At 39.4% G+C, this 13,917-nt stretch overlaps 1 protein-coding gene across 2 annotated transcripts; it reads right to left on the bottom strand.

Moving 5' to 3' along the window:
• Positions 1-2,965: 2,965 nt before the first annotated feature.
• On the bottom strand, positions 2,966-8,278 carry LOC140377828 (uncharacterized). Of its 2 annotated transcripts, none has more exons than XM_072463431.1 (4): positions 8,092-8,278; positions 5,316-5,413; positions 5,057-5,102; positions 2,966-4,260 (listed from the first exon to the last, which is right to left on the bottom strand). In XM_072463431.1, the coding sequence occupies exons 1-4, from the start codon at positions 8,162-8,164 to the stop codon at positions 3,785-3,787; spliced, it is 693 nt and encodes a 230-aa protein (XP_072319532.1). In that variant the 5' UTR covers positions 8,165-8,278; the 3' UTR covers positions 2,966-3,784. The 2 variants fall into 2 exon arrangements, with proteins under 2 accessions (XP_072319532.1, XP_072319533.1); XM_072463432.1 differs by having other exon boundaries at positions 5,316-5,401; positions 8,083-8,219.
• Between the last annotated feature and the right edge of the window lie 5,639 nt (positions 8,279-13,917).

The following is a 13,917-nucleotide window of genomic DNA, read 5'->3' as shown; positions in this document are numbered from 1 at the left end:
TGCAATTACTGTCGTGATTCATGTGCAATTACTGTGCAATTCATGTGCAATTCATGTGCAATTACTGTCGTGACACATATTCGTGTGCAATTACTGTCGTGATCACATGCAATGGTATTTATTTATTTATTTATTTTTATCTTTATTATTTTTCCCCTCCATCCCTTGTTGGGTAATGGGAGGTTTTGTCTATAGGAGTTTTTGTTTATAAGAGATCTTCTACTGAGAGTGTTTTTCAGACTTCCTATAAGTGATCTGTTCTTTTCTTCTGTATCTACCTCTGTATCTACCTGCGTTGCAACAATGAAATTTCCCCATGTGGGACAACAAAGGATTATCTTATCTTATCTTAAAATAAAATTGAGTTGGTCTGAATATATATAACATTTACAGTTGGTCAGAATAGTGCAAAAATGAGCAGTGCCGTGGGAGAGATAAGCTTAAAATTCTAGACAAAGCAATAAAATCTCCATCTAGATAAGGCATGTAGACCCTCTCAGTCTAAAATTAAAACAAATACACAGTGCACCATTGATATACAAAAAGGTGGGAAATGTCAATGAACAATAATAAAACAACTTATATTAAAGTCATAAAGAGAAACAATTCAAATCTGCTTTGACATTGAATCTAGTACAAATATTCATTGTATATGAATACGATTACATTTTTCGATGTCAAATTCAATGTCAAAAAATAAATAAATTCGATGTAAAAAAAAAAATCAATGTAAAAAAAAATTATTCGATGTCAAAAAAAATATACCATGTCAAAAAAAAAAATTGATGTAAAAAAATCTTAATGATAACACAAAAAAGTAGAAAGTAGAAAGAAGTGGCGCCAGAGGCAACAGAGCATGCCAATTCAGATTTAAAAAGCACATACAGCCAAAAGTAAAGGAACATTTGTGTGACAGTCCAATTTAATATATTGTTTAAAAAAAGAAAATATAAATAATTTTACACAACGTCAATTTCCTCAACTGTTGAAAATGATAACACCAGTGCCACCTGAAGGTACAGTATATGGTCCTGTTTTATTGACTACACCTCTGGCTGGTTTGGTCCTTATAAACTTGTTTGTTTTATTTGAGGAAGTTTTATGGGAGACACTTTACGACCACTGTCCACACACAAGACATGACCCCGGATATGACACAAGTGATGTTTATTTTGTGAACTACTGCCTTTATGCACACACTTTATGACTTGCCATTCATCATATTATATCAAACACGGTATATTTTGCTGGCTTTACACATCTGTCTGACCTTGTTCCCTCAGTGGGACAGGAGTGACAGCACAAAGTGTCCTCTACTGTGGACAGTTGGACATCTGCGTCTAAATCATATTCAGCAGAGGCTGATATGTAATGTCCCATTACATGTCCCATGTAAATCTGTGTTCAGCGCTTCAGTGGTGATAAGCGCCACCTCTGCTGCTTCAACTGGATGAAGAGAAGAAATTAGTCCTTAGCACTTAAATCTTGCTTTTATAGCATATATTTTTCACGTCACTCCAAATTGCTGAACCATGTCTATTGGACTGTTTCTGAAACAACTCATTCATACAGACAAATTGAGTGTATTTCCCATAGACACATACAATATGCAGTTTTGAAAGAAGAGACAGAACATTTAGGGGGAATGACTTGTTTAGGGACTGGTCTGGGGTCTCAGTTATAAAACATGTGTACGTATAAAAATGTTTGTGATCTATAAAAAACATCAAAACCTTTTATTTGAACTTAGTCAAAAAAGGAGAAATTGGAAGTTAGCAACTTTGAAGAAGTTTGTAGAATTGTGCTTTTTTTGTGCATAGATTTTCAGTGAGAATAAAGTAGACCCTGGTGTTATGGATTGGCCCAGGCTATAAACACTGTGATATCAGCATAATTACCACATTTTATTTTGTGTTTGTTGTATCTGTCCCTATCAAATAAATAATACATCACTGAACACTTGAAAACAACAATTTATTCAATTAAATTGTATTATACCCTCATTGTTGATTAAGACACATTCTTTTTCTTTGCCTTTGTCCTCTGTTTCTCCATCAGCAGCAGTCTTCTTGTCTTCCAGGATATTTACCTCTTCTAAGACTTTAACCTGACTTTAATCTTCATTGGTCGGGTTATTTTATTTTATTTTATTTACTTTTCCCCATAATCAGAATCAGATTACATTTTCAAATAAACAGTTCCACATATTTGAAATTTGAAATAATTATTATATTATTAATTATGATCATATTTGAATTATAATTGAAATTGTTATTTAGGGGTTGACTATGAGTTAGTTGGCGCTTTAGTCAACAAGATGTGTGAGAAGTGTTGAACATCTGCATGAAAGCAGTAACAATACAATGACATTTGTTTCCTTTGTTTCCACTTGTCCAAGTCAGAAACAACATTTAAGAAACTGTAAAGAGTAAACCTCTCAAATTTCCTACTACATTATTACTGCTCAACCAACACAACAGGACAAACTACGGTAGATGGCTGTAAATTCATGGTAGCATTGCTCCCTCTGCTGGTGTCACCTGGTATGGAAATGTATAACTATTTATGTTCCTAAGAAATGCATGTGATTTTGCCAGAGCAGCCAGACCGTATATTTACATATTAGCAGATTAGCAGGCACAGTCTCCACCCAGAAAATCCTTTGTTTGTCTGTGAATGTCTTCATGTGTAAAAGTTGATCAACACATGGCTGTGAACAAAAGTCACTCTGCTTTTATATGTATGACGTTTTGTACTTCAGGTATAAAATATTCAGACTTTGGTGGGAAACCGGGAGGCTTCTGGTCTATGGCCAGGCCTGGTCCAATCCATATCCCTTTATACATTCACAGAAGCATGGACTTAGAGAATAAGGAGTAGGAGATTTTCTGTTTTTAAAATTTGAATTATTTTTGCCTTACATTTATATGTACCATACTGTGTATGTAAAATGACATATTACAAGTTCCTCATCCAGTGATTTTATTGTTATTTAAAGCAGAGACATGATTCATCATCATGACAGACTGAGATGCCCAGTCATCAATGTGATTCAATCGTACTTAAGTGTGACAAGAAATGAACGTCTGTAGAATAGAAGTGAATAGTGAGCATACATTTGGATGTGTCTCAAGCTTGAAGACCGAAAACAACTGATTTAGTCAATTATGTAATAACCATTATACAACTGAAAATAAGACCCTTACAGTCGAAACAAAACAGATTGAAAAAACTCAATTGAACACATTTCCACACCACACATTCCTATGTTGAATTATTATTATTGAACGGTCTGATGGACTTTGTTCAAGGGCACTTAAAACATGTTTAAAACATTACAGAGTCCTTCAAACAGCTCTTTCTCTCCCTTGCAGGAGCACAATCCTTCAACTGTACATTAGATCAGAATGACAATGATAAGGGTTCATGAAATCACTTAATGCCAACGCAATGATTTTAAAAGGAGGGGAAAGGAGGGAAAGCATACGAAATATGGACTCATGAACGACTATAATTTACAGCTGGTAGCCATTTTGATTCCCTGTTAGTGTCTCAAAGTAATTTTTTGACTCTTTTAGGCAAGGACCACATCTCTCCACCTCTATGGTACATAAAGACACCAGGGTAAGCCCACACAGAACGAGAAACAAAGGAACAAGACCAGAAGCTATTTATAGCATTTGACAGCAGAAAGAGGTGGTTTTGAGGTGTGGTCCTGCTCTCCAAACTTCAGACAACTAACGTTTCACTCCACTACAGGGAGAACATTCAAGCCATCTCAGATCTATGCAGCCACATCTGTGGCTGGAGCAGCTTCAAGGGCAGGGACCTCTTCTACTGGGGCCGTAATATTAGCGCTCTCTGGGGCCGGGGTCTCTACTAGGATCACTGCTGCTGCCTCTACCACAGCCTCTGCAGCTGGAGCTGGGACTTCAACCTCGGAAACAGGAACAGTTTCAGCGGGCGCCTCGACGACAGGTTCAGCCACTGCTTCTGCCACGACTTCTGCTGCAGCGGCTGGTTCTGCTGCAGGTTCTGCTGCAGGTTCTGCTGCAGGTTCTGCTGCTGCCTCTGCCACCGGCTCAGGGACAGGCTCTGCTGCTGGGGCCTCTAGGGCTGGTTCTGTTGGGGCAGGTTCTGGTGTGGGTTCTGGCTCGGCTGCGGCGGGTTCAGGCTCAGCGGGTGCAGGCTCCGGCACTGCCTCGACCACTGGGGCAGGTTCAGCCGCAGGGGCCACAGCTTCTGGTGCCGCTTCTGGTGCTGCACAAATAAATTGAAATGTTTTCTGGTTCTAAAATGTGGTGACGTCACTCACAAATGAGAGACAATATAGCTATGTTGATCATATAATTTTCCTAGAGTGTCAGAATGCCGACTTGTTTCATAATGTGAAGGTTATATTGAGAGTTGGTGTAATCCTTCATCCATCCAGGAGTTATTGTAGTCGTTCTCATCTGACACGGATTGAGAATGACTTTTGGATGAGAGTAGACAGGGTATTTCTGCCATTTTAACTAACCTTTACCAAGACAAAACAAAAATACATCAAACCCAACTTGTATTGAAAGCACTAATCAGCTTTATTGTGGATTAAAACTTCTTGACAGGTTGCAGCGTCGCTTACGGCATGTTGGAAACTAATGTTCACTGGAACAAGTTTCTTTCTTTGTGAAGCCAGGGCTCAGTCTGACTGAATAGACTAATCATTCAGTCACAGACATCTGAACAGACAGCCCAGACTCAGCTATTGAGAGTGACCACTCGACCATGTTTGATATTTGGATTTGAGGTATTGGGCGTATTATGTACATATCATGCCGTTTTGTATTCAGTGTTCAATGTTTTGTTGTTTGTGTTGCACCGAATCACCAGGACAAGTTCCTATGTTTGTGAATTTTGTTCATTGACAATGGCAATAAACCTTATTCTGATTCTGATAAGTTCAGAATTGCAGCCATTATTGAAAAACAAAGTATTTACTTGACTTTATTTGGAGAAGGACTTGACTTTTATAGAAAGTGTTACATTTTTTGTTTAAAAGAACTTGTGAACTAACCTTTTTCTGGAGCTGCCTTCTCCTCTCCATTCACCGTCTTGTACGCCTGCAAAAGTCATAGATATGCAGTTTAGCATTCTTTCACACATCCAGCGATAGCACAATGAAATGGAGAATACCGTTACAACACTAAAACAAACTTTGTCCTGCACAAACTAGATGATAAACTTTGGACATTTTTATTCAGTGCTCCAATACAAACGGAGTGGAAAACATATAAAGGTTTTAAAGCCAGGTTTTCAAAATAAGGTTTACTGACATAGACGGCTGCTGCGGTGAGGCCTCCTCCACACAGGACAAAGTACGCCAGATTACTGGACACACCGGGAATCCCGAAGGCCATGTGTCGCACAGGAGCTGCAGAGAAACACATCTATTAATCATTTGAAGGGCTGAGACTAGAGTTCGGTAATATGACAAAAAAATGTATTCCTCCAAAGTTAAAACTCTACCACACTTTATTAAAAGACCCAATCTGATCATTGACATTTGAAATGATTGGAACTCTATCGTTTAACATTTAGCTGTATAATCTCAGGCACAGTATGTTGTTATGTAGTATGTTACAGTAGTATGTCACTCATCTAAGTCTTGCTGAGTGCGGCGAGACTCATGGATTGCCAGTTGTTCTCGCAGCCGAGCCAATAAATAAAATCAGATCCCCCCCAAATCCTCAATGTAATCTCTTTTATGCCTCACACACGACCAGATTAGGCCTAGACGCTGTCAACAGTCATATCTTTAGCATGATTTACCCGAGAGAGCATGTGGTCTATGACATTTGTGATAAAGTTATCTAAAGGTGTAAACTCCCCCGTTTCCCTTCCATGGTTACAGGTTGTTTTACATAACAGAATAACTATAAAATATCTACATACAGTTTTAAAACATACAGTATTGGAAAAGATTGGATCCGGACCAAATTTGAAAATGGGAAAAAAAAATTAACGTTTGACTATCGTAAAATACACTAGACTATAATTTAGGACTACAATGTATAAATGGCAACTCTCTGTGTCTTGTTCTTTTGTGTTGTTTTGTACAATAAATAAGTAAGCAAACAAACAAATAAATAAATTGTATTTTTTTTCTCATCCGTAATCAAGTGGAGCAGTACTTTGGGGAGTTGTATATTTACTATATTGTATACAATTATACAATCCTTTTAAAGACTGTGTAGCAAAGTAACTGAATGAAATCTTCAGATTTGAAATACTAATACATTGTTTTATGTAATCCTTTAGTGAATAATGTTATTGAATACATATTTTTTAAAGTAAATATGTCACTTATTGCCTCTACTAATCAAAACAAACTTATTAAAGATGAGATAAAGTCACTTATATACATTTATGATAATACATCAAGCAAAATGTATGCTTTCAGAAGCATTTGATTTGATTTCTTAGCTGGTTATATACCGTGGGGACACAAATTAGTCATTTTAGGAAACACTGAGTAATAATCTCATAATTTGCCGTTTATTAAGCCTTTATTTATTTTCTGGACAGCACCTTTTTGTCCTGGAGCCACACCTGAGTCTCTTATACCCATGACACAGCAGCATGAGCAGGAGACTAGTACAAATCCAGTTTATTCATATTGTAAAGAGTTAATGTTCAAAATCAGACTACTACATGGCTGCTGCAAAGGACAGTGTACTGTGGCTGTTGTGTACGTGTGTTACTGCATGTTACTGTGTGTTACTGCATGATAATGTGTGTTACTGCATGTTACTGTGTGTTACTGCATGTTAATGTGTGTTACTGCATGTTACTGTGTTACTGTGTGCCTCTGCTACTATCTGTCAGCTGTCGACCCCTTCAGAGTCCAAGGCAGAATACATACTGAACAGGTTATGGAGGAGTCACGTGTAGCTGTACAATGTACTTGAGTTGTCAGAAGGGGGTGGGGATTCTACTTGCACATGTCTGGACCTATAGGTGGAAAGTTGACCAAAAAAGACTCTTAACTGCGCTTAATGTGAACACGTTTGTCAAAAGTATCACAAATAAGACACCAGTTGATACTAAAACTACTATTTGAAAAAGTATTAATAATAAGATTAAAAGGACAACATTTGACCTTATCTGAGCAGATTTAGAATGTTCTTGAGCTTTATCAGAACTAGTATCAGATCACATGATAATACAAATAAAGTACCTACAGCCTATTGTCTTATAAATAGCATTTTATTATTGTGGTATAGAAATCGAGTCAATTCCTTAATATTGAAATAGAAATACATTTTTTATATTATATAACAACACATCTCGCACTTTTGTAGTATTAATGTCACTCATCATTTGGCTATATTGAAGTTTCTTATCAAATAGTGTGCAGATGCTCTTATTGAAAACTAGTTCAGCCTGACTTTCAAAGAGGACTGTGCCCTCCAGCTGAATACCACATGCTCACAAATCTAAAAGGAAATTGAAAAAGTGTTTAGACTAATGCAAGCGTGCAAAGCGTAACAAATATTTGAATAATACCCAATGCATGGTGCATTTTAACCATGTATTCTACACCTTGATGGACGTATAAAGCAAAAAGCATTCAGAAGACAAGCAATACTATAAAACAACTTTTGTATAAGCGTTCGTAAATCTTTCCAAAACGCGCACATTGCCTTGAAAACGAATTAAAGTCTAGGCCGTCTGCTTTCTCTGGCTGTAGAGGACTCTGTGTGCAGAACTGGATGTTCCCAAAGACGGACACGCCCCCTGTCATCCTCGTGTCATTCCCCTCTGCACAATTAAACTATTAAGAAGATACACTGCTCATAAAAGACCAGATTAGACCAGATGGGTTAATTTAACAATAGAAAAGTATGTGCATTTATTCAAATACACGTAAATCGATGTTTAAGAGTCTTTGGAAACGAATTGTCAACGTCAAAACCCGTCAAAACGCACAAACTCGTATCGAAACGAGTACATTTGAATACAAAGGCTTTTAATAAGGTCAGAATCTGCAACGGTCAGTGCAGAATCTCACAATAGCACTGAAGTGTTGTTGTTCTGGAGAAAACTCACTAGTGGTGGTCGTGGGTTGGAGGGCGCCTCGTGCCAGCGGCCCCACTCTCTGCCAAGCCCGTCTGCAGAACATCTTTCTCGTGTTTCGACAGCGGTGGTGATCGGTGTGCGTCCTGCAGCTTTCTGGGATAAAGGCACACTCTGCTCCACGGACTTTAAATGCTCCTGATTAACATGGGAACGGCCCCCTTTGTCGTGATCGCCCTCTAGCGGTGACAGTGTGGAACAACAGTATCCAGTGTTTTATTGTAGGGAGTGTCTACAGAGCCGCGGCGCGCGGCCGAAACTGCTATGTTATTTTGTGCCGCGGCTCCTGAAACTGCTGGGCTATTTGACCGCGTCGGGTTAGGGTTAGGGTTAGGGTTAAGGTTAAGGTTAAGGTTAGGGTTAAGGTTAGGGTTAGGGTTAGGGTTAGGGTTAAGGTTAAGGTTAAGGTTAGGGTTAGGGTTAGGGTTAAGGTTAGGGTTAGGGTTAGGGTAAGGGTTAAGGTTAGGGTTAGGGTTTCGGGTTAGGGTTAGGGTTAAGGTTAAGGTTAGGGTTAAGGTTAGGGTTAGGTTTAGGGTTAAGGTTAGGGTCAGGGTTATGGTTAAGGTTAGGGTAAGGGTAAGGGTTAATGTTAGGGTTAAGGTTAGGGTTAGGGTTAAGGTTAAGGTTAAGGTTAAGGTTAGGGTTAGGGTTAGGGTTAGGGTTAGGGTTAGGGTTAGGGTTAGGGTTAGGGTCAGGGTTATGGTTAAGGTTAGGGTAAGGGTAAGGGTTAATGTTAGGGTTAAGGTTAGGGTTAGGGTTAAGGTTAAGGTTAAGGTTAAGGTTAGGGTTAGGTTTAGGATTAAAGTTAGGGTTAGGGTTAAGGTTAAGGTTAAGGTTAGGGTCAGGGTTATGGTTAAGGTTAGGGTAAGGGTTAAGGTTAGGGTTAGGGTTAGGGTTAGGGTTAGGGTTAGGGTTAAGGTTAAGGTTAAGGTTAGGGTTAAGGTTAGGGTTAGGTTTAGGGTTAAGGTTAGGGTCAGGGTCAGGGTTATGGTTAAGGTTAGGGTAAGGGTAAGGGTTAATGTTAGGGTTAAGGTTAGGGTTAAGGTTAAGGTTAAGGTTAGGTTTAGGATTAAAGTTAGGGTTAGGGTTAAGGTTAGGGTTAAGGTTAGGGTCAGGGTTATGGTTAAGGTTAGGGTAAGGGTTAAGGTTAGGGTTAGGGTTAGGGTTAGGGTTAGGGTTAGGGTTAGGGTTAAGGTTAAGGTTAAGGTTAGGGTTAAGGTTAGGGTTAGGGTTAAGGTTAGGGTCAGGGTCAGGGTTATGGTTAAGGTTAGGGTAAGGGTAAGGGTTAATGTTAGGGTTAAGGTTAGGGTTAAGGTTAAGGTTAGGGTTAGGTTTAGGATTAAAGTTAGGGTTAGGGTTAAGGTTAGGGTTAAGGTTAGGGTCAGGGTTATGGTTAAGGTTAGGGTAAGGGTTAAGGTTAGGGTTAGGGTTAGGGTTAGGGTTAGGGTTAAGGTTAAGGTTAAGGTTAGGGTTAAGGTTAGGGTTAGGTTTAGGGTTAAGGTTAGGCTCAGGGTTATGGTTAAGGTTAGGGTAAGGGTTAAGGTTAGGGTTAAGGTTAGGGTTAGCCATGAGGCTATATGGCCGTGCCGCTGCTCCTGAAACTGCTGGGCTCTGCAGCCACGGACAAGGGTTAATTCAAGTTTTACATTTTACACATAAAAGGTTGCAAACTTACATTATTATTTGTTGTACTTCCAAACATGTTATTACGGTACCATGAATAATTTCCACCAAAGTTGAGAATTTTGGTTGTAAATGTTGCATTTGTTGCCTGTGGTGGATATTTGTACTCAAGTAAAAGTAGTGACATGGAAAAAAAAGGTTCTCTGTTATACAACAATTACAGGTACAAGTACTGATGCGAAATCTGTAAGGCAAGGCAAGTTTATTTGTAGAGCACAATTCACATAAAAGGCAATTCAAAGTGCTTCACACAACAGGAAAAAAAATCATTAAAATCACAAAGACATGACAGAAATCACAAAACAGTTTAAGAAATAAAAGAGAAGAGTGCAGAGAAAATCCTTTCAGTCACATGCACAAAACAGTTTTTAGCTTAGATTTGAACATTGTCAGAGTAGAAGCCTGTCTCACATCTTCAGGAAGACTGTTCCAGATTTTAGCTGCATAAAACTGAAACGCAGATTCCCCATGTTTTGTCCTGACTCTGGCACCAGCAGGAGGCCGGTCCTTGAGGTCCTCAGAGTCCGAGATGGTTCATATGGCACTAACATATCCAAGATGTACTTTGGTGCTAGGCCATGGAGAGCTGAGCTGCTTTAAAGTCTATTCTCTGAGCCACAGGGAGCCAGTGCAGAGACCTGAGAACAGGACTAATGTGATCATACTTCCTGGTTCTAGTCAGGACCCGAGCAGCAGCGTTCTGGATGTACTGCAGCTGTTTTACAGCTCGTTTGGAGAGGCCAGTGAGCAGGCCGTTACAGTAGTCTAATCTACTGGAGACAAACGCGTGGATAAGTCTCTCCAAGTCTGGTTTAGACACTATATTTTTGATTTTGGTAATGTTTTTAGATGGTAAAAAGCTGCTGATGTTATTGATTTGACGTGCTTATTAAAGTTCAAGTCTGAGTCCATTATTACCCCCAGATTTCTAATTTGGTTTGTAGGTTTTAGAGCGAGACTCTGGAGGTGACCGCTAACACTTTCTCTTTGTTTCTGTGGGTCAAAGACAATGATTTCAGTCTTGTCTGAGTTCAGCTGGAGAAAATTGTTTTGCATCCACAAACTGATCTGTTGGATGCAGTGACAGAGTGAATCTACTGGTCCATAGTCACCTGCCGACAGTGAAACATAGATCTGAGTGTCGTCTGCATAATTGTGATAGGACACATTTTCACTGCGTATCAACTGACCTAACGGCAGCATGTAGAGGTTGAACAGAAAGGGTCCCAGGATTGACCCTTGGGAAACCCCACAGGCCAGAGACATGTACTTCCTGTCTTCCAGATAGGACCTTAACCAGTTTAGGGCAGTGCCAGTGATGCCCACCCAGTCCTCTAGTCTCTGTAAGAGGATCCCATGATCGACAGTGTCAAAAGCAGCACTCAGATCTAACAGAATTAAGATAAACCAGGATTAAGATAAAATACTGTACTTCAGTAAAATATATGCAAGAGAAAAAGTGGTTTCAGCATAATTTTAGATACATATTTTATTAAAGAAACTGATAGAATAAACAGTTTGAAGTAGAATTAAATTGTTTTAAACAGCAATTTACATATTCTTTCTGAGCAGGTGATACAAGTCCCAGTGTATTTGTGACTGTGGTCAGTCACATTCATTTGTGTGATGTTCATTCATACTGTTTAGTCACAGAGCCTCTTATCTGCTGCATTAAGTGAGATTTAGTGTAAAAATCACAGGAATGCTCCCTACCACTGTATTTGTCTTTGATTACAAAACTTCCTCCACCCCTCGAGATTAAACACATGTAACATTTAGCTGCAAAATGTGGCACTACTGTGACCGAAGTCTTGACTAACACTGCCTCACTGGTGATCTCTGGGATTGAGCTTGAACACTAAACTCACAATTTATTTCTCCACTAAGCAATATAAAAAGTTATTTTTTATGAAAACAACAAAACAACAGTCATTTAAATATACATTTGTTTGTTTTAATTTTAATTTAATTTATTTTGTTGACGGCCAAAATCACATCAGCAGTTGCCTCGAGGGGCAACAGTGAAAAAAACGATTGAACAATGTTCATAGGGACTTGGAAATGTCCCAGCATCCCATGTCCTTAGACAAATGTCCCAAGCTCCCCTGTCCTTAGACCCTCCTTCTCGGTCAGGAAAAACTCTTTGGGTAAAAGTAGAAACCTGGAGTAGTTCCACAGTGAAGGAGAGATCCAACTTCCTCAGACGGTCAGACGGACAGTGGAGCTGGGCCCACTCAGGAGGAGAACCAGTTCTTCGAGGCAGATGAAGAACCAAGGGCAGCGTAGCTGAAACTGTAGGTTTTTATTTCTGTTCCTAACTGGCCTGACCACAAGCGATTTCAAAGAGGAACGTTATAACCCTAGTCTAAAATGAAAAGACTGTGTCGGCCTCTTTAACTTGGACAGGAGCTGATTCCATAACACAGGAGCTTGGGAGCTAAACGCTCTACCTCCTACTGTGCTTTTAGAGACTCTTGGGACCACCAGAAGTCCAGCATTTTGAGAGCAGAGAGCACTCTTTGGATGATATAGGTCTATAGCATCTTTGAGGTAGGATGGGGCCATGTCATTTATGGCTTTGTAGGTCGAGAGGAGGATTTTAAATTTGATTCTAAACTCGACAGGGAGCCAGCACCGGCGTAATGTGCTCTTTTCTTTTAGTTCCTGTCAGTTATCTTGCTGTTACATTTTTAACTAATTGGAATCTTTTATGGAGCTTTTAGGACACGCTGCGAGCAGGGAGTTACAGTAGTCTAACTTTGGTACAGTAGTCTATCTTTGTTAGACTACTGTACCAAGTACTGAACCCTGAGGCACACCGTAAGTTACTTTAGAGCAAGGTGAGGAGCTCTGGTTTACATTTACAAATTGGTACCTATCAGATACATTTAAATAATATAGATTTAAACAAGCTGAGGGCTGTTCCTCCAACACCTACATCACATTCTAACCTCTGCAGTAGAATGTTGTGGTCGATGGTGTCAAACGCTGCGCTGAGGTCCAACAGAACCAGGATTGAGACCAGTCCATCGTCAGCGGCTAATAACAAATCATTTGTGACTTTAACTAGTGCAGTTTCAGTGCTGTGGTGGGCTCTGAACCCTGACTGGAAAACTTCAAATAAGTTATTGTCCTGCAGGTGGCGACAAAGCTGTTTTACTACAACTTTTTCAAGGATTTTAGAGACGAAGGGAAGATTTGAAATAGGTCTGTAGTTTACCAATAGGTCGGGATCTAGATTAGGCTTTTTCAGAAGAGGTTTAATGACTGCATGTTTGAAGGACTGTGGAACATAGCCACTTTCGAGTGAAGTATTTATTATATTAAGAATAGGGTCTATAATTAGGGGAAGAATGTCTTTGAGGAGTCTGCTTGGAATGGGGTCTAGGACACAAGTTGAGCTTTTAGAGGACATAATGGCTGAAGTTATCTCTGCTTGATCGACAGCTGTGAACCTTTCTAAATTTACTGATGGATTTATATGGGACACTAGTTTTACAGCTTGGACTAGTTCAGGGCTAATAGTGGGAGTAATTTTATGTAATTTATCTCTGATCGTTTTTATTTTATTGTTAAAAATAGAAGAAAATCATCAGAGCTGAGTGTAGCTGGGATTGAGGGCTCTACTGCACTGTGACAGTTTGTTAGCCTAGCTACAGAGCTGAAAAGAAATATAGCGTTACTTTTGTTGACTTCTATTAGATTTGAATAATATCTGGTTTGGGCCTTACGCAGAGCCTGCTTTTAGGACAGTAGGCAGCTTTTCAACGCTTTTAGGGATTCTTCTGTGTGGGAGCGACAAAATGGTTTATTTGAACGCAGTTGTTCATTGTCCCATGGGGAGGCGCGCTTTGGACAACATCAAGAGCAGACTTCAGAGAATTCATGGTCAAGTCGACAAATTGATCACTTACACTGGGACTAGAGCTGTTCTCAGCAGAATCACATGACATGTCACTGAGTATTGGCTCTATTATTTATTCATATTTTGTCCTTTTCATTATAACTTTATTCTGTGGGCCTGGATAATCCTTATCACTAAACTCTATTCCATACGTTAGGACAAGATCCAGAGTGTGCTTATGACTGTGAGTCGGTTTATTTACAGTCTGAGCA

This window comes from Eucyclogobius newberryi, unplaced genomic scaffold (assembly GCF_026437365.1).
Source record: "Eucyclogobius newberryi isolate DKJ021-1_F unplaced genomic scaffold, fEucNew1.0.hap1 SCAF_4, whole genome shotgun sequence".
Taxonomy (NCBI): Eukaryota; Metazoa; Chordata; class Actinopteri; order Gobiiformes; family Gobiidae; genus Eucyclogobius; species Eucyclogobius newberryi.
Note: the sequence above shows the minus strand (reverse complement) of the source record. Positions and strands in the feature narration are given on the sequence as shown.

What these genes read in the sequence shown, in the direction of transcription:
- LOC140377828 (XM_072463431.1), bottom strand. Translation starts at nt 8,164, where the DNA reads ATGTTCTGCAGACGGGCTTGGCAGAGAGTGGGGCCGCTGGCACGAGGC. An exon ending in TCACCGCAGCAGCCGTCTAT is followed by an intron (nt 5,103 to 5,315) that starts GTCAGTAAACCT and finishes TGACTTTTGCAG; the next exon opens with GCGTACAAGACGGTGAATGG. An exon ending in GAAGGCAGCTCCAGAAAAAG is followed by an intron (nt 4,261 to 5,056) that starts GTTAGTTCACAA and finishes TTATTTGTGCAG; the next exon opens with CACCAGAAGCGGCACCAGAA.